General features: G+C 44.5%; 1 protein-coding gene across 2 annotated transcripts in view; it reads right to left on the minus strand.

Annotated features, from left to right (window-relative positions):
* The window catches only part of NOTCH3 (notch receptor 3), an 87,384-nt gene that overhangs the window by 28,198 nt on the left and 38,774 nt on the right, over positions 1-20,412 (minus strand). For both annotated transcript variants that reach the window (XM_026676957.2, XM_026676956.2), the window contains exons 3-11: positions 8,500-8,642; positions 7,981-8,316; positions 7,289-7,411; positions 6,721-6,954; positions 6,377-6,532; positions 5,979-6,164; positions 2,621-2,734; positions 1,003-1,116; positions 17-250 (exon numbers count right to left, since the gene is read on the minus strand). In XM_026676957.2, the coding sequence (XP_026532742.2) occupies positions 17-250; positions 1,003-1,116; positions 2,621-2,734; positions 5,979-6,164; positions 6,377-6,532; positions 6,721-6,954; positions 7,289-7,411; positions 7,981-8,316; positions 8,500-8,642 (1,640 nt within the window). The remainder of the gene's footprint in view (positions 1-16; positions 251-1,002; positions 1,117-2,620; positions 2,735-5,978; positions 6,165-6,376; positions 6,533-6,720; positions 6,955-7,288; positions 7,412-7,980; positions 8,317-8,499; positions 8,643-20,412) is intronic.

Here is a 20,412-nt window from a genome sequence, read left to right on the forward strand (position 1 = left end):
GAAAAAATGTTCCTACCTGAGGTCCCTGGCTGACAGTGGCAGAGGTACTTATTTACTAGGTCAATACATTTGCCTCCGTGCTGACAGGGATTACTGTGGCACTCATTGATCTGGTTCTCACAGCGATATCCAGTGTAACCAGCCACACATATACAAGTAAAGCTGGCAATGCCATCTACACAATTGCCATGGTGGCAAGGATCTGGGGAGCAGTCATCTATGTTTTTTTCACACAAAACCCCTTCAAAACCTATAAGAAAAACAGAAGACAGCATTATATGCATTACAGTAACTTCCTGAGGAATGTCTATGGAGATTCTTAAGTCATCTAGGTCATAATTGTCCCAAAGGTGTTTTTTTTCTTTTCTCAAGAAGCAACTGGACTTTCTGGTTTTTCTTTGAAGATAGAGTTTTGGTTCTCATCCAAGAAGCTTCTTTAGCTCCTGAGGAAGTTCCCCTAACTTTAATTTTAGGAAGTAAAAAGTCAAACCAAGCTATTGATTAAAAAGAGACCAATGTCTCATCTTCCAGTTATCTTAGTGTAACTCTGAGGTATGTGTAAACTGAAATTTAGACATTGAACAAAAGATGGCTAATTCCTATCACAGCAAAGAGCAATAAATGTCTGCCCCCAATTACAAGAATTAAGTAGGAGGAATTAGATGCCATCTTTCACTATAGAGAAACACCATTTTCCCTAGAAAAAATACAATGTACACTTTTAGTTTGAAAAACATGTTATAATTCTTTTTCCACTGATTCAAGATCCAATACCAAAGATAGAAATAAACAGTCCCTGAATCAAGTGTTAGCGACTATTACTTCAACACACACACACACACAACACTTTTGGATGAAGAGATATGTTATGGGGAAAGAACTCATATCATGCACACAATATATAGAAAACAGTGTGGCAGCATTTATTTCTCCCTGTGTTAATATCCCATAAACCCTTGAATTTATTATCAAATCTCATCAACTTCTGTAGTAAGCAATCACCTTCTGTACAACGGCATTCATAAGCATTGGGCCTATCCACACACTTGGCACCATTCTGGCATGGGGTGCTGGCGCACTCATCAATGTCTATTTGGCACATAGAACCTGAGAAGCCTGAATGTGGAAGGAAAAATATGTCAAATGAATCAGAAAAACCAATGAAATGGCAATCAAACCACAGGTCCTACTTCATCAGATAGTACAGTACATCCCAACGACAACTCACAAAAAATAGTGCTTCCTCTTTGCTATTCACTCTGATAGAAATTTTATTACTTGTATCATATTTTACAGGTTTGTTGAGAGCAGAGATGACAGAAGTTTGATTTTATTATTTATGCTATTGGCTTTTCATTTAGGTTTTAATCTTCTTCTATAGAATTCTGGGAGCCAGGAAATATAGAAATATAGTGAGGGCTCGATTTAATGGACTTCAGAGTGAAAGACCTCATATTCAATGAACTAATGTTCCACATCAGCTAATATTATTTGTATCTTCTAATTTGTCACAGATAACAAAATTTACTTCATACACCATCGCAACGCCATGCATATATGCAATAATTCTGGTAAATCCAATATGACCTTGGCAAGAATGGAAGTACTACCTGAATGGCTACTTCTGCTTCCTCAGTAGTTATGTAAGGAAAATCCTATATAAGCAGCCCATTGCCATTAGGGGAAATAAAAAGCCTTACAGGCATGGTTCAGAGTCAGTATTTGCTAATTCTAAGAGAGTTTCCAAATGGCTGGAACTAGACCAACCCAGTATAAACTGACAATTTGAATTTTAAAAAAATACAGGCAGTAATAGAAAAGGTTTGGCACTGTAAAATACAGCTTAGTCACACAACTCAGCCTTACCACCAGAGGCCTATAATAAGAGCTCTTAATGTCTCTCTCCCTTCTCTCCACAGGGGGCTTTGCAGTGTCTACCCCACATGTAAATTGGGTTCAGGGGCCTGAGCGACAGGCTAAGGAAACAAAGATGCCATTGTCCAAGCTCCCACAGAGCATGCTAGAAGCTTGTCTGCCAATCAACCCTAAAAACAACTAAATGGGGCATAGTACCTCCACCCAGTTGTAGCAGAAAGGCTGGGCAAGTCCCGTGGAAGAAGCTAATGATACTATCATAAAATTACAGCAGTAGCCCAGACACTGACCAAAATTTCTCCAAATAGTCTGTTTTGCTCAGCAATGGACACCTACAGTATGCAGTCTAAACAATGGTGCAGTAGACAAGAAAAGTCACAGGGGGCAGTATGAATTCAAGGGAAATTGCAGCACAAGTCTAAAAACAAAGCAGGGCATACTGTTAAGTTGACTCAAAGAACAGGCATTCTCAAAATATTACAAGGAGAAAAACTAATCTTCTTATGGAAAGGGACTGCAGTTTCCCAATCTTCTAAATGTCAGGGCCTGACACACTTCAAATACAGTCGAAGCACATACATGTGGTAAGAAGCGAAGTGAGGAAAAAAATGGTTTCTAGATACAGAATCTGTCATGTTAAAAAACAACAGCAACCCACTTTCATTTCTTTCCAAGTGGAAATATGAGGTAAGGCTCATATTTGATGAGGTAAGGCTCATATGGATTGGCAAAGTTCTATACTTACCTGAGGGGCAGGTGCAACTGAACCCATTGACCATATCCTTGCAGACACCCCCATTGACACAGGGATTGCTTTCACACTCATTGATATTTATCTCACAGTAAGTGCCACTGAAACCTGCAATCACAAAGAATAATTTTTGTTGCAAACTCTAACCTCATCAAATTTCACCGTCTCTCTCTATATTCGTAATATGTACTCGGCATACCTCTCATAGAAATAATGGGACAAAGAGTCCATGTCATCAGGAATGCTAATTTATTATATAGGGGGAAAAAGATACACCATTTACTTGCAAAATTGGACAATCATAGAATCTAGGTTTTTTTGAAGTGTTTGAATCCTTGCTTAAGAGCCGGTCGCTTAATGACTGTTTTCAACTTATGATGGACAAGTAGTGAAAACAGGTACAAAAGGTACAAGTAGTCCTCAACTTACAACCACAATTGAGCCCAAAATTTATGTTGCTAAGTTGAGAAATTAGTTAAGTGAGTTTTGCCCCATTTTGTGACTTTTCTTGCCACATTTGTTAAGTGATCCACTGCAGTTGTTAAAATGAGTAACATGGTTGTTAAATGAACCTGGTTTCCCCATTGACTTTGCTTGTCAGAAGGTCACAAAAGGGGATCAATGACCTTGGGACACTGCAACCATCCTCCATGCGAGACAGTTGTTAAGCATCCGGATGGAAATCACGACCATGGGGATGTTGCAATAGTTGTAATTGTGAAAAAATGGTCATGTCACTTTTTTTCAGTGACATAACTTTGAATGGTCACTAAGTAAAACTGTTGTAAGCCGAGGACTACCTGTACTTATGAGAGTTCTGATGGAAACACTCCCCTGCAGTTACATTTTGAATGCTTGGCAACCTATTCACCTTTACGACTGATTGCAGCAAAATGCAGCCATGTTACATAATTTACAACTTTTTTGCTGGAAACTGGCCTTTTCAATCTTTTTTCAGCAAAAAAAAAAAAAAGGCACATTGACCTGTGTTTGCTTAATAACTACCACAGAGGGATTGTAAAAATCAGGACAGTCACGTGGGTGCTTTGATTCTTTTGACGTATAGAAATTCAGAGATCCGTATGGTCATAAGTTAAGGACTATCCGTACAAAGACAGCTTTAATACCGTAGCTGTCAGAATTATTGGTCCACTGGTCAGAAACCATTTTCTTCTGAAAAGTCCAACCTTGATTATTTCTCTCTAATCCAAATATTTCAGAACATTCCACACATTCCAACCTTATAGTCATACTACCCAACTGCCTTCAGCAGTTACTACCTCACTATTTCAACTGATGAATTGAGCACATCTCTTATGTAACATTATTATTATTATTATTATTATTATTATTATTATTATTATTATTATTATTATTATTATTATTATTATTATTATATCCCACCTTTTTATGTATAATTCAAGGCAGCTAACGTGCCCATTACTTCTATTTATTTTTCCCACAATCCTGTGATGTTGAATATTCAAATTTAAATGAGATAAATCTGCTAACCCAATATGACAGGCAATATAACAGTGTAGCGGTTCTCAGTCAATTAAATCAAATTCATACATATTTTAAAATTTCTTCAGTTTCCATTTTTAATACAGTAAATAACAACAGATATAATCCACCTAAACCAAAGCTCTTTAGGGTCCTCAATTATTTTTAATGATGTAAAGCAGGCCTGAGACCAAAATGTTTGAGAACCACTGTAATAGGGCAGCCATTTTCCATTAAGTTTGGTTTCCTGGAATGCTGGATTTTACATGAAGTAAGCAGAAGTCCTACTTATGTCCTTTTAAGTAGGACAGCATTATACATAAGCTACAGCACATGCATTTATAATGAGGAGGATTACAGGCTGCACTCCTGATATACCTACTGAAAAAGATAAGTTAGGTGATACAGAAAATATCTGTTACTAAATGTTAGATGGAAAAATAGCTTGATCTAGTTTAAGATAGCATCCTTATTAAGGTTTCCTATTTCTTGCTATGAAAAGACTGTAAAGGAAAGTAATACTCCTCATGTTGGATAATTTCTGAAGCCACTTACGTGGTCTTAATATTCCAGTCCTTTCACTGTATCCTAATCCCAAAAGGAATGGCTCCAGGATAGAGCAATACTGGGTGAGCAACATGTAACATTAAAACAAAGTTTACTATCCCCTTTTGCCCAAAGGCATTTGCAGCTAGGAAGACTTACCCCTCCCCCTCAGGCCTGTACAAAAAGATAGCACCAACCAATGAGTGAGCAAGGAAGGAGAATGTTGCTCCCTATATGGGGTAATGGAAGTACAAAGAACAGCCAATTCCAATCACTCACTAGGCCAGCCTGACCATTAATATTCTAAGCACAATGCTGCACTCCCAACTGTCTGTATGAACATTGTACAAATTTATGCAATGCCTCAATCTTAAAAGTTCTGCCACAATGGGAAATGGACAACTGTATAGTCATCTCTCGCTTTCTATGAAATGTTGTGTGTATGTATACATGCTTTAATTCTAGAGAAACTTCTGAAAGAAGCAACCTGCTTCTTGCTCCAGTGTACAGCACAGCATTTCTATGAAGGTTCCAACTGGCATAACTCTAGTTTTTCCATGAACAATTCTTCCTCAGCTTTTCATCTACGTTTATATTGGCCATCTAAATATTAAGGAATTGTGGTTTTGTGATAGTAAGGTGAAATACATTTCACAATTAGCAAGAGAGGGAGAGGGGGAAAGGAAAACTACAAGCAGGACACTTAAAATCATGAGGACTGCAATTCCAATATTTCTGCATCTCTTATTTTAAGAAAAAACATCTGGTAAAAACTACAGATGTACAATGGGCAAATGGCACATCATCCTCAGTAAATCCCACCCGACTCCTCTCCACCAAAGGAATAAGGAATATAAATCCAATAATCCAATAAAGAACAGCACTTCAAAGGAAACATGGAAAAATCAGAATCTAAATCTAATCTTCTCTTTGTCTTCCAGAATTAGACACATGTGAAGTGGAAGACACAAGAATACATCATAAAGCTAGGCTCAGACCAAGCAAACAATTAGATACAAAGCAATCAAGGTTATTCTTCAATTATTTTCAGAAAGTACTTGTAATACCTTTTATGCATTATACAGCTTCACAATAACAGTGAATGTTTTTGAACCAAGGAAGTAAACTACTTAAGCTCATTCAAGGAACCCAGCTTTCTCAGAGATTTGACTCTCTTCCCTTCCAGTCAACTGCATGCTTACTCTTTTTCTTGCTTTTGAGATTATTCTCAAAACCACTACACGAAGGGCAGCAACCTAAGTATATATTTCAATAATTTTGGAGCCAGATTCAGGGATCCTACCTGACATGCAGATGCATGTGAACTCTCCAATACGGTCAAGGCAGGTAGCATCATTCTGGCAAGGCATGGAGAGGCATTCATTGATGTCTGTCTCACAGCGTGGACCTGTATAACCACGTCCACACTGGCACTGGAAGGAGCCTTGTGTGTTCACACATTTGCCAAAATGCTCACATGGATTAGCTCCTGCAGGCAGCAAAATAACAAGTGATAAGTAGTTGGCTGACTGCCCCAAAATTATACCTGTAGAGATAACTTGACACAAAACAATTCAAAGTCATGCCAGCAGAGGTCAGTCTATCTCAGAAAACCTTTGGACCCTCCCATTGTTTTGAAGATGCATAATTCTATGCATCCATTCCTTCTTGAACACCTCCATACAACAATGAAATTCTCACCAATGGAGCATTCATCCACATCTTGATCACAGGCTCCGCCAGTAAAACCTGGTGGGCAGGTGCAGATGGCACGGCCATTCATTGGGTTGGTGTCACAAATGGCATCTTCATGGCAAGGGTTACTGACACAGGCATCGTCCAAGTGACAAAGGAGGCCTGAAAGAGAAAGGTCACATGAGAAGAAATATATATGTAAGAAATAAGAAAAAACATGAAGCAAGAGTGTTCATTATTTCTTTCCATTTAAAGAATAATCATATTCTTTTTATACCCATCGCCTTTTCAGTTTATGTATTTAACACCGATTGAAGTCTGTTGATGACATGCACCATAGAGATAGCTACCTGTCTTGCCCATAGGACATGCACAGTAGAAGGATGCCACACGATCATGGCAAGTAGCACCATGAAAACAGACAGCTGTCTGGCAGTCATCAATGTTCTCGCTACAGCTCTCCCCAGTCCAGCCATTGACACAGACACATGAATGGCCTCCATTGGTATTGAAGCAAGTACCCCCATTGTGGCAAGCATTGGGCTGCAGCTGGCATTCGTCCACGTCCTCAGTACAGAATTGGCCTATGGTGCAGAAAAAAGGGATACTTTCAGCTAAATGTTTTCCAAGGCAGAGTTGAATCCGAAAGCTATAGTTCCTCTTCTGTTCCCAGTTGTGAGTTGTCATTGCTCTTCTTTGTTCCTAGTTCACTAAGCCAGTATAAAACCATTTCACCAAAATTGGAAGGACTAAAAAACAGTCTTACCCATCAAACAGGCAGATTTCCTAACTAGATAGTTAATAGTTTTATAATACCATGGAGAAAAGGAAAGATTATTATTCATAACCAGATCTTAAAAGCTGCCCAGAACCCCTTGAAATTAATCATATTCTGTTTCTTGGCATGCTTTTCAGTACCTGTCCACTCTGGAGGACACTGGCAGTTGTAGGTGTTGACACCATCCACACAAGTGCCTCCGTTCATGCACATGTGGTCTGGACAGTCATCTATGTTAATTTCACAGTTGTGTCCTTCAAAACCTGAAAGGAGGGGAAAAGATAATTTAGCCTAATCGGGGACAGCGGGGAAAATTAGCTTCAGGAAAGAAAAAAGCCCAGTATTAAAGTGGAATGTGCAATTATGCATCCTTTCGCGGGAGTGAATTTCATCAAGCACATACCAGGATACCTTCCAGGATAGATGACATACAGTTTAAAGTCTGGTTAGGAATTGTTAGCTAAAGAGGCTCTGAGCTATGCAGTGAAAGCCCTTCCTGCATTCCTGATCATAAACTAGATCAAGGCGGAAGCATTAGCCAAGCCTCACACTGCATTCTGGCTCAAACAGGGTGTCTGCTAACTTGCCTACCCTGCCTCCCTTTAGATTGCTTCCTTCCTGCTCTGCCAAAGCTTTCAATAGCTTCCCATGAGTTTCCTGACAGGAAAGCAGTGAAATACAATTTAGCAAAAGCCAATAGTTTAGCTTGTGTTCCATGTGATGGTCCTATTCCACACAACACAATTGCATCAGTTATTTTTATGCTGACTATCTCTCTCTACCGCACTCTCATAGAGCAGCGGTAAGCAACAATTTTTGGAAGTTCACTCACCAGGTAAGCAAGCACACTCATAGCTGAGATCTCCTGTCTGCCGGCAAGTGCCTCCATTGAGACACTGAGAAGGAGCACAGGGTGTAGAGATACTCTCACAGTGCTGTCCTGTATAACCGGCTTGACACTGACAGCGGAAGGAGCCAGGTGTATTAAGACAGGTACCGCCATGTTGACACAGACCAGGCACCCGACATTCATCTACATCACTCCGACAATTGCGGCCTTGGTAACCTGATGGGCATGTGCAATTATATCGGCCATTCCAGTTAGTACAGCGGCCACCATTGACACATGGTTTGCTGGCACATGCATCAAACAGAGAGCAATCCTGACCTAAACAGAAAAGGAAATACATTACGAACATGGAAGATGGCTCTTCCCCCAAAAGATCTATTTCCTCGTTTATATTCAGGGCTCATCCTTCCTGGAGAGCATCCAGTTGTACTGCCATCCCAATAGACTACTTTTCTACCAGAAGTTTTTATCTCCCTATTCTATCACACTGGATATCCTTACCTCGGAAGCCCTTGGGACAGGTACATTGGTAGTGCACAGTGCCATCACGCAAGGTGCTTTCACATGAACCCCCATTGGCACAGGGTGATTGGTGACATGGATCCTGAAACTGGCAGTGCTCTCCAATCAGACCAGGCTGGCATCTAGCATGAAAAAAAAAGCTTGTTAGATTTGTATCTGGCATCCATGTCCATCAAACATTGGACATATATTCTAAAGACCTACAACTAACACAGATTCACTCTAAAATACCGTATTTGCCGGCGTATAAGACGACTTTTTTGCCCCGAAAAACATGCCTCCAAGTGGGGGGGTCGTCTTATACGCCGGTATATCCACTGCCGGCTTTCGGATGCTTGTTGGACGCAGCGAAGGCGCCTCTGGCTTCCCGGATCCCCTGCGTCGCTTCCGCTTCATCCCGCTCGCCTCGCTCCGCCCGAGGCTGCAGCCTTCCTGCTCTTCCCACGGCCCCTGGCACTCTGCCCTGCCGCTGCAGCCCCGGGGATTTCTGGAGGGCGTTTCCGGTGGTGGTGGGGGGTCGTCTTATACGCCGGGTCGTCTTATACGCCGGCAAATACGGTAAATTTTTTTGAAATGGTAGCGTGTGAAAAATTTGTCAGAAATAGCAGCCAGGGTGATACAGAAAGCAATCCTAGAGAAGTTAGGGGAGAGAAAAGTTGTCCTTGAAGCAAAGAGCCTCCAAAACAAGAACACAATCAAATAGCAGCCTCAAACTTCACAACCTCCTCCCCGCGTTTAAATTTCCACTTCCACAAGTTTCTGTGGCTATTACGATATATTCAGATCATACTTCCATAAGGAATTAATTCAATGAGTGATTAGGATCTCTTTTCACCAACTCACATATTTACTTTTTGTGCATAAACCACTTAAGAATTGCAAACAAGTTAAGAGTCTGCATACAATACTTTTGCTGTAAACCTTATTCCTCCACTAAATAACACTTCAGTGAAGTCATTTTTTTCTAATTTGCACTATCCTAGTTTACCAGGATCTGTCATCTGCGTATTTTGCTAACTGCCCACATTCACCTTTGCTAAGCTGAAAATAGATATCTTAAATATTGGCCTTGTCTCAGGTTCCAGCCAACCATTTCCTCTTACTAACAAATCCCAGGCAAATCTAAGAAAAGATTTTTTTCCCATCCAGGACAAGATTTTGTCAGCAAAACCCACAGAATAAAAAAGAGAGAGAAGTTGAAAACAGGACGTTTGTATATTTGGCATACAACTTAATTTAATGCCATTGAACATTGCCAATATATTGATATCTGCTTGAGATGGGACTAAATGTAGTTTCTAAAATATGGTTGTAATGCCTGGTATCAGGAGCCCTGACATTTTTTTGGGTTGAGTTTAAAAAGCTAGTCAAGTGATTAACTAGTCAACTTAGTCAAAACATGAAGGATTTTACAGAATCCATAGCATAGACTCCAGGTACTTTTTGAGAAAAGGCTGAATTCAAATTAAATAGAAAAAAACTTGGGAAAGATGCTTCTTGCTCCTGGGAAGAATATTGCTAACACCTGGCAGACAAAAAGAGAGAGAGCTTTGCCCTGACATATAAACATGGGTGAAATAGCTACTGTGCCCAGAAAGAAAAACAGCTTAAACTTTACATGGCTCACTAGAGAGAGAGAGCCACATATTGAAACATTCTTCCTTCAACTCTTGCAGTTTTAAAAACCTGGCATTTACAAATTCTTTCCTACAAATTGGCTCCAGCTGCCTCTCTAAACTTTCCATCAATCTGGGTCCAGTAAAGTAATAGCTAACCAAATCTGGGCATTTTACATCCCCACTCCCCTCCCCACCCCAGGGCCACATCCAGTGCATGGCTGTCCAGCCCATGTGAGGTCAATCAGAAATTAGAAGTCAAATGTAAGTAAGCGTATACCATATGCACACAATACAATTGCATTTCTTTGATTTTGAAGGGAACTGTTATTTTTTTTCAAATTACACAGGTGCCTACACATCTTCACAGTAATGTGTTGGTCCTATTGGTTTGGCCCTCCACATCAGTCCCTGTTTCTCATGTAGCTCCTTGGGAAAATTAATTGCCCATCCCTGGGTTAACCCAAGGAGTGCTGGTGGGAGCATTAGGCAGCCCCCTTTCCTAATCCACAGCCATTCTGGAATCATTCTAACAGGCCACTCAAATCCAGGGGCCTCAGAGCCCTCTCCCAGCCTCTGCCTACAGCCTGCTATTGTCATGGCAACGCAGAAAGCCTGTTTGTTTTTCTGCCCAAGCCTGAACAGCACGTCCTATGCACCAGCCAGGCCTTGCCAATCCACAGAGGGGATCAGGCAAGGAATGGGAGCACCAGACCAACTACAAGGCAAATCCAGCTTGTCACGAGGCACAGGAACCACCCACCCATCCTCTTGCCAAAAATGTCCGCCACACTGCAGAAGTTGTCGGCTGACCACTGTTTTCCCAGCAGTTCAAATCTAAAGCAGATGCCATGAATCTTGTGCAAGCGAGGGCCAACAAAAAGTTTACCCAAAGCCAAAGATAGGCCTCTGACGAGGTCCAGTTGTCGTGGAAACTCCGAGGGAGAAAGATAATTGAAGCCAGTCAGTGGTGGGCGAGATCCATCGAAAGCACAGAGAAGCTCTGCCTTGAAGGCATAGAACAGCCTGTCTGAAAATCAAGAAGGCAGCTCTAGTGGAGTGGCGGGGGATCTCAAACTCAAGCCAGGAGGAAAAAAGAGCCAGAGAAAGGCAGGCACAACTTGCAGACAGCAACTGGCCAAAGGAAAAGGCACTCAGACATCCAATGTCTCAGCAACTGCCTCTGGAGGAAAGCTGCCAGTAGCACTTTGGCAGCTCTATACTGTATATGTTTGTGTGTGGTCATTGTGCACTCAGGTGCCTATATACACATAACACTTAGGAAGAAGAAAAAAAGAGGAAACACTGGAGTCTACTGTATGATTTGTAGATTTGTGAAGTGCTGTAAAATTAACCCATAGCAGCAATTTAAGATTTAAATGAGCCATAACCCACACTCTTTGTTCTTTATGAAACCAAATACATTTGCTTATTGATCTTAGAATATTTCAACCCAGAAGTAAATCTATTCTGCAATAACCAGAAGTGTATCCTGTTCTGGTTAAATCCACATAGTTTGACCATTCATCCAAAGAGGTATTGTAAACAAAAGATTATATGTACTGTATGTATTTTTTCAGCAAATCTTGTCCCCAACCTTACAATAAGCTTATTTTTTTAAAACCAGTTTAGCTTCTCTTCAGTTTTGCTAAATCACAACAGCCGCTCCTTCAAGTCAACTCCCTTAGAATTCATGTCAAGATAAACTAGTCTCCAAGAACCACCAACTTTTTTCCATAACTACTGGAGCCAGACATTTAAAAAAGAGGCATAGTATCTTTACAACTACTTCATTATAGTGGCTTCTAGCCCAGGTGAACAAATCCAATAAACTTTTTCCTTCAAGCAACTTTCCTCTTTTTATATCCAGTCCTCACCCACTCAGTACATGAGATATCCACCCTTCCAAATCCATATACTGTATATAAAAGCGAAATACCACTTATGCATCATCACAAAAAGGGCGTTGGTACTCACCTGATACGCCCGTTCTCTTTGAGCTGCGAAGAGCATCCAGGATTGGGAGGTGCCTTCAGTCTCTGCATTTGTAGGCTGAGCTTGAATTGAGGAACGCTCCTCTTCCTTCACATGACTCCTCCGTAGCGTTCCCCAGTTTTGCGAAGACGAGAGGAAAATAAGGTGCTCTCATCCCTACTACCTAAAAAGGGGTTCCTTGGCCGAAACTAGGTCCCACCAGATGGAAAAAAAGGGGTGGGGCTGGATGCTCTTCGCAGCTCAAAGAGAACGGGTGTATCAGGTGAGTACCGATGCCCTTTCTCCTATGAGCTACTCCGAGCATCCAGGATTGGGACATACCAAAGCTTGGCCTGTCCTACGGGAGGGACTCCGTCTGGTCCAGAATCTCCTCAGGGTCCCTCAGGACCCATTGCAGAACCCGTCTGGCAAAAGAAGCCTCTGCAGATGCAAACACATCAATTTTATAGTGTCTGATAAAAGGAGATGGGGAGGCCCAAGTCGCCGCCCGGCAAATTTAGATTATTGGTGCCTGGGTGGCCCAAGCTGCTGATGTTGCCGCACTCCTAGTTGAGTGCGCAGTTATGCCTCTGGGCACCTGCAGGGCCTGGGACTGATAAGACTTAGCTATGGCCGCCCTAATCCAGCGGCCTAGAGTGGATGGCGACACCCTATGACCCTGTGTTTTGGGTTGAAAGGAGAGAAATAAGGCCTCCGATTTTCTAAAGGGTTCTGTGCGTTTGATGTAGATTCGCAGAGCGCGCCTTACATCAAGTTTATGCCATTGCCTTTCCCTTTCCTGAGATGGCCTGGGACAAAAATTGGGAAGGATGAGCTCTTGGGCTCTATGGAAGGCTGAATTCACCTTGGGCAAGAACGTGGGATCGGGACGGAGGATCACCCGATCTGCATGAAAAACACAGAGGTCCTGTCTCACAGACAGGGCTGCTATTTCTGATATGCGCCTAGCGGATGTGATGGCTACAAGGAAAACTACCTTATATGTCAAAAATTGGAGGCTTGCCTCCCTTAAAGGTTCAAAAGGTTCTTTGGTGAGAGAGAGGAGGACCCTGTTAAGGTCCCAAGTGGGGTAACGGTGTACTGCTGGAGGGCGTAGGTTAGTGGCCCCTCTGAGAAAAGCCCTTATGCGTGTGTGATGTGAGAGGGAACTGAGACCCTCGCAGGAAAGAATTGATGACAGTGCAGCTACCTGTCGTTTCAGTGTATTAGGAGACAGTCCCTTGTCAAGTCCCTCCTGAAGGAATTCTAAAATCTGGGCGACAGAGGGGGAAGCTGGGTTAATTTGAAATCTGCTGCACCATCTACAGAAAATGGCCCATGTAGCGTTGTAGATTTGGATGGTTGAGGGCCGTCTGGCAGCTAGGATGGTGTCAATGACCTTCTTGGAGAACATTTCACTCCTCAAACTGCTCCGCTCAACCTCCAGACGGTTAGTTGAAACCACTGAGGTTCCGGGTGTCGGAGGGGCCCCTGAGATAGGGAGATCCTGTCTGGTGGAATCCTCCGGGGGGGGCCACTGAGAGAGTGCGGAGGTCCGCAAACCACAGCCATCTGGACCAGTGAGGAGCAACTAGGAGCACTTCCGCTTTCTCGTGGAGCAACTTCTGAAGAACCTTGGGTATAAGAGCTAGAGGAGGGAATGCGTATAGGAGCCCTGTGGGCCATGGGCAGCGGAGTGCATTGTAATTCTCCGCCCCTTGGGACGGGTACCTTGAGAAGAATCTCGGGAGCTGGGCATTGAGGGGGGAGGCAAACAGGTCTACCGCCGGTTGTCCGAATATCCTTGCTGCTTCTTTGAACAGGGAAGGGTGGAGGCGCCACTCTGACTGATCTATGGTGGCCCTGCTCAACCAGTCTGCTTGAGTGTTTGATAGGCCCGATATGTGCTCTGCCTTGATGGACAAGAAGTTGTTCTCCGCCCAGCGACACAGGCGCTCGGCTTCCCTCATTAATTGTATTGATTGTGTGCCCCCCTGTTTGTTGATGTGGGCTTTGGCTGTCACGTTGTCTGTTAAAATGAGAATGTGCTGCCCGCATACCTGGGGGAGGAAGCTGCGCAGGGCCAGGTGCACGGCGCGAAGCTCCAGCCAGTTGATGCTGCATGCCTGTTCTATTGCAGACCATCTGCCCTGGGATGTGAGTGACTGGGCATGGGCACCCCATCCAAATAGACTGGCATCTGTGGTGATGGTCAGTCTTTGAGGCTCTTTGAAGAAGCAGCCTTTGTTGATGACCAGTTTGGCCCACCAGAGAAGGGACATGAGAACCTTTGTAGGTACCCTGACCGTGAGTTTGGAATTGCTTCTGCCGGATCTCTGGTACGGGAGCAGGAACCACTGGAGGGACCTGGTGTGAAGAGGGGCCCAGGGAACAATAGAAATGCAAGATATCATTTTACCCAGAAGTTTGGATAATTCCAGGAGGGGTACTTTCCTACAGTGCCTGATTTCCCTAACCAGTTTTTGAATACTAAGTAGTCTATCTGAAGACAGGTAGACTTTGCCCTCCACCGTGTCAATGACAGCCCCCAAGTGAGTTAATCGGGTAGAAGGGGATAATTGGCTCTTTTTCCAATTTATGAGGAAACCATGCTCCTGGAGGGATGTCAAAGTGACCTGTGTGTCCCTCACTGCCTGGTGAGTAGAGGGGGACAAGATTAGAATGTCATCCAGGTAGCATTGGAGACGAATGGGAATATTCCTGAGGTGAGCAGCAAGCGCTGCCAGGACCTTGGTAAAGGTTCTGGGGGTGGAGGCCAATCCAAAAGGGAGAGCCACGTATTCAAAGTGGTGATTGGTATAGCAGAATCTTAAGAATTTGTAGTGGGAGGGCCGAATTGCAATGTGTACGTACGCTTCCGTCAAGTCTATGGACGTGAGCACGTCCCCGTGTCTGATGCCCAGGAGTATTGATTGTAAAGTGTGCATCTTGAATTTCCGGTATGTTAGGAAGCGGTTAAGTCGTTTTAAATCCAAGATCGGTCTCCACCCCCCACCCCCCCAAGTGTTTTGGTACAACAAAGAGGTGGGAGTAAAAACCCCGACCTCGTTGCTCGGCCGGCACTGGTTGAATGGCTCCTATGCTTAGGAGATGCTGGATTGCGGAGTCCATTAGACTACGCTTGACCAGATCTCTGGAAAGGGGGGATGACATAAAGAAATTTGGGGGAGTGGATTGGAAATCGAGAGCGAGGCCAAAACTAATGGTGTCCCTGACCCAAGAGTCAGAGGTAGAGGAATCCCATTGACTAGCGAACGATTTGAGACGTCCGCCAATGGGGAGAATGTCCTTTGATCTATCTCGGACGTCGGAAGGGTCTACTACCGGCTCCCTGAAAGGGTCTCTTATATTGACTGCCCCTCCGGCTCCTGTCTCCTGAGTCGGCTCTATCCTGAGGTTGACCTGACCTGAACGATGGAGGCCTCTGATACCTGGGGGAGAAGGGCCGAGAGGAACTCCTCCGAAAGGGCTGAGGGGTTCTGAAGTCTGCCCTTCACGTGAGGGAAGGAAGGAACTTCTTCTTACTACGGGTCTCCATCAGTAGTGGGTCCAGGGAAGGGCCAAATAGTTTGTTTCCTACTATGGGGGAGGAGGCCAACTTGGCCTTGTTCTTAAAGTCTGCTTGCCAGTGCCTCAGCCATAGTAGACGGCGGGCTGAGACGTGGGAGGAAATTGCCCTTGCAGAAAATTTAACGGCGTGGTAAGTGGCGTCAGCTGAAAACTCGGCTGCCGCAGTGAGCTTGGCAATGTCCTGGTGTGCCCTGATGTTGGATGTGGGGATGTGTTGTTTGAACTGACGGAGCCATCGAATGGATGACCTTGTAAAAAAAGATGCGGCCGTAGCCGATCTGATGGCCCAAGCATCCGACTGATGAGCCCTGCGCAGGGCCAGCTCGGCCCGCTTTTCTTCTGGCTTCAGGACTTCCAGCGCATCAGTCGGAGTTGAGGAGGATGCCAGGCCCACTATGGGCTCGTCTACCTCAAGGGTGTCTAGCAATTTTGAGAAATCCGGATCCAAATTAAAGTATTTTTTGTCCTGACTAGAGGGGGCTGGGGGCACCAATGTAGATGCTACTTGCTTTCGCACTAGGTCGGTAAGGATGGGTGGAGCTGGGATAGTCTCAGCCTCCACAACGGGTTGGTTAAAAATGAGATCCTCTGGCTCCTCCGTTGAAGGAGCGGGGAGGTCTGTTGATGGTTGCTTAGTTAGACCTGAAATGTTCTTGGCCTTGAATAGCAAGGATTTGAACAGGTGGGGCTTGAATAAGCCCACAAAGGGGTGAGCCCCTCGTCCTCAGACATTTCGCCTTCTAGAGGGTCTGCCTCAGATAGGGGCGCACTGTAGTGGACAGACCCCAATTCAAACTCGTCCGGATCCATGAACTGTTCCAAGTCCCCCTCCCTCTCTATCTCCTCCTCCTCCCGCTCCTGAGGGGGGTCTCCCTTTGTAGGGGTACCTGAGCCTGGTGTTCGTCCGACCTGGGTAGGGACCTCACAGAGTGAGACTCCTGGTCAGAAGCCACTGGAAATTGAGTAGGCCTGGTTGCTTGCTGGATTCCAGCTGCTATTTCTTGGCGAATAGCCAACTCCATCCAGGATCTTATTCTTTCTGGAACCTCCTCAATGAGAGATACCTCTTGACGGAGGCCAGCTGCTGTAGGGGTAAAGGAGGCTTCTGGAACCCTTCTAGTCGATGTGCCCGGAACCGGCGTCTGAGGTTCCTGTGAAGGTAGGCTGCCCCTGGTTGAGAAGGAAACATCTAGAGGAGGGGGTTGAGCAGAAGTGGAGGGGCTGGAGGATGGAAGAACCTGAGATACCTTGAGTGCTTCCTTAGCTCGTTTGTCAATTTCTTTTTGGAGGGCCTTATGGCGCCTTAAGGCGTCTCTCTGAGCAGCTTTGGAAGTCTCTTTAGCCTGCTTGCGCAAGTGATGGGTCTTAGCTTTTGCCTTCAAAGAAGGACCTCTGGAAGAGTTACCATCTGCCATTTTAGTGATTTGTATATATTGAAATAATAGGCTGAATCAAAATAAGGCGGTTGGCACGCACAGGGACCGCTTCTGGGTAAGAACGGTTGCCCTGATAAGATATTTCACGTCCCCTTCGATGAAGTCTCATTCATCATCTTCAGGCTTCTGTCTTCAGCTCTATGCTTCTCAGAATGATGTGAGCTTGCAGCTGCTTCTTCCTTTAACTGCTAGTGGGAGTGTGACTTGATTGGGTGGGGGCTTGGCTGTGTTCTGATTGGGTGGGGGTGTGTTCTCATTGGTTGGGGGTTTGGCTGTGTTCTGATTGGCTGGAGGTGTGTTCAGGTGGGGGCTTGGTTGTGCTCAGGTTGGTCTTAGTTACTGGGGATTTGAGCTGGTGAGCTGTGATCTTGAGCTCACCAGCTCAAATCCCAGTAACTAAGACCAACCTGAGCACAACCAAGCCCCCACCTGAACAGAACACACCTCCAGCCAATCAGAACAAGGCCAACCCCCCAACCAATCAGAACACAGCCAAACCCCAACCAATGAGAACACACCCCCACCCAATCAGAACACAGCCAAGCCCCCACCCAATCAAGTCACACTCCCACTAGCAGTTAAAAGGAAGAAGCAGCTGCAAGCTCACATCATTCTGAGAAGCATAGAGCTGAAGACAGAAGCCTGAAGTTGATGAATGAGACTTCATCAAACGTTGCCTAGATACTTCCAATCTTACGCGGGAGAAAACCCGAATAACCAAAGATCCACATACAAATACCCGAGAACCTCAGAAAACAAATATATATACACACACACACACACACACACACACACACACACACACACACACATATGTGTATGAATATATAAGGAAAAACCAATGAGTCATACCTCAGTGATAATATTTTAGTGGGTTAAAATATTATACTGCCAGTATATGAATAATAAATTATTGTTGTTGTTGTTGTTGTTGTATCCTTGCTCCTAGGATATAAAAGGAATGCCAATCAGCCAAATCTCGAACGCTAAGGCCCAGAGAAGTTAAATAGGGCCTTCAGCAGCCACCCTGCACAGGCAGACACGAGGCCTGGGTGCTAGCTGCTGCGCCGCTGAGAGAATTGGTGGGGGTCAAGCCAACGTGCCTTCAGAAATAACCTCGAGAGTACACTAGCCAGCAGAGGTTAATAGCTGAGAAAAAGAACCAGGCGGGATTTAGAATTTTCACTTTAACCCCCACTCGCAGCAGATAAAAGAGAGAAAACAAAATGGCGCGTTGCCATGAGGTGACTTTCAAAATGGCGTCCATCAGTCACTCGGGCGATCGTCGCGCCTCTCAGCGGCGTCTTCCTGCCTAGGAAAGCGAAGCCAAGGCTCTAAACGAAGAGACGGCTAAGGAAGGGAGGAATTAGCCCTTCCGCTTCGAAAAAATGGTGTTCGAGGGTGTGGGGGGAATCAGTAGTACGACTCAGAGCGGAGCAATACGAGCCGCTATATAAACGAAGGAAAAACGGAATGAAAACGAAGCGGCAAGAGAAAGGAAGGCAGAATGGGGCTTTTTTTTTTTTTTTTGGTTGGGGTAGTGCAAAGTCGCAACTAACCCGCTTCAATGCCTGCCCTGGGGGCGCAGCTGTGCTTCCCCTAGGAGGATAGGGTGCCCAGGAACACAATTGCGCAGAGACTAAAGGGGGAAATAAATCAAACCTGATGAGGACTCTGTGAAAGAGAATCGCAAAATTTCCTGCTTCGGCCAAGGAGCTGGGAAAGAAACAGCCTGTCTCGCACGAGGCTGAGCAAGAACTGGGGAACGCTACGGAGGAGTCACATGGAGGAGGAGGAGCGTTCCTCAATTCAAGCTCAGCCTACAAATGCAGAGACTGAAGCACCTCCCAATCCTGGATGCTCGGAGCAGCTCATAGGAGAATCTCCAGAACCGTAAAGTCTACAAACTTGAAATTTGGCACGTATGTTCCTCTTGGCTGCTAGGTGCTCACTAAGAAAGGATTTTTCAAAATGACCATCAGAGCATTAGTAGTTCGTATATTATTATTAATACGCTCTGATGCTAAGGAGTTCTACGCCCACTCCCCACCTGAAAAGAAATCTGTTCCAACTGCTAGTTGCCAAATACAAGCAAAACACAAGCAGAGGAGTTTCACTTTCAGTTTTGTTTCAGAGTACAAAACAGTTGAGCTAAGCCACACCCAGGATCTTTGCTGTCTCCTTGCTCACACAGCAAATACTGTTTCAGTTTCCCAACAGCCCTCAACTCTCACACACTGACAGGAAGCTAGGCAGATGAATACTGATGGATGATGGTAGGCAGAGACAGAAATGTTTTCCCCTTATATTCCTCCCTAAAAACTAAGGTGCGTCTTATATTCCAGAGCGTCTTGCCCGATCACATAGTTTCATAGCGAAGCACGGGTACCCTGCTAGTAAAAAATAAAATAAAATAATTAAAATTAAATTAAAATAGAATGTGGTGGCTATAGAAATCGACAGCCAGACATGGAGGTGTTCTTCTGGATCCCTCCCTCCTATCATTGCAGATAGTAAATTTAACTCTTGTTCAGTTTTTTGAGTGACAAGAAAGGGATGTACTAAAACAATAACACCTATGCAGACTCAGTGATGGCTAACCTTTTTGGGCTCCTGTGGCAAAAATTGTGCATGTGCTTGCACTCACGTGCCAGCACCCAGAAGGCCGTGTGCCCCCCCCATGTATGCTTGTGTAATCCCCACCTACCCACCCCTGCCGCCCCCTTACCTGCACTGCGCCTCACAGCTGATTTTCAGCCGGTTTGAGGCCTTTTTCGGCCTCCCAAAGGCTTGAGGAAGGCTTCTGCAGGCTTTGCAGGCCGAAAACTAGCCCCATTTTGTCACTTCTGGTATTTTCAGAAAAACAGGAAGTGACGAGACGGGGCTAGTTTTTGCCCTGCAAAGCCTGCAGAAGCCTTCCTCAAGTCTTTCGGAGGCCAAAAATCAGCTGTGAGGTGCATGCATGCCCAGTGAGGTAAGTTTGCCTGCAGCTTGCGTGCCGGCATAAATGGCTCTGCATGCCACTTGTGGCACGCGTGCCATAGGTTCGCCATCACAGCTATATAGCATTGCAATATTGGGCATGTAAAGGCTGTACCTGGAGAAGTGAATTTATCAAGAGTATTTGCAGCTAAGGATTGAAATAAGTGCTCTCTGAGCTTGTTTGTTGCCTTGCAGATGTTTTGTTATTTAAACTATCTAACATCATCAGTGCTAATAAGGAGTGTGGTTTGTTGTCAGTTTATATTCTAGTAGCTTGCTCTGCCAGGGTTGGT

This window comes from Notechis scutatus, chromosome 2, assembly GCF_049901735.1.
Source record: "Notechis scutatus isolate UNSWTSFEM ecotype Mainland chromosome 2, rNotScu1.2, whole genome shotgun sequence".
Lineage (NCBI taxonomy): Eukaryota > Metazoa > Chordata > Lepidosauria > Squamata > Elapidae > Notechis > Notechis scutatus.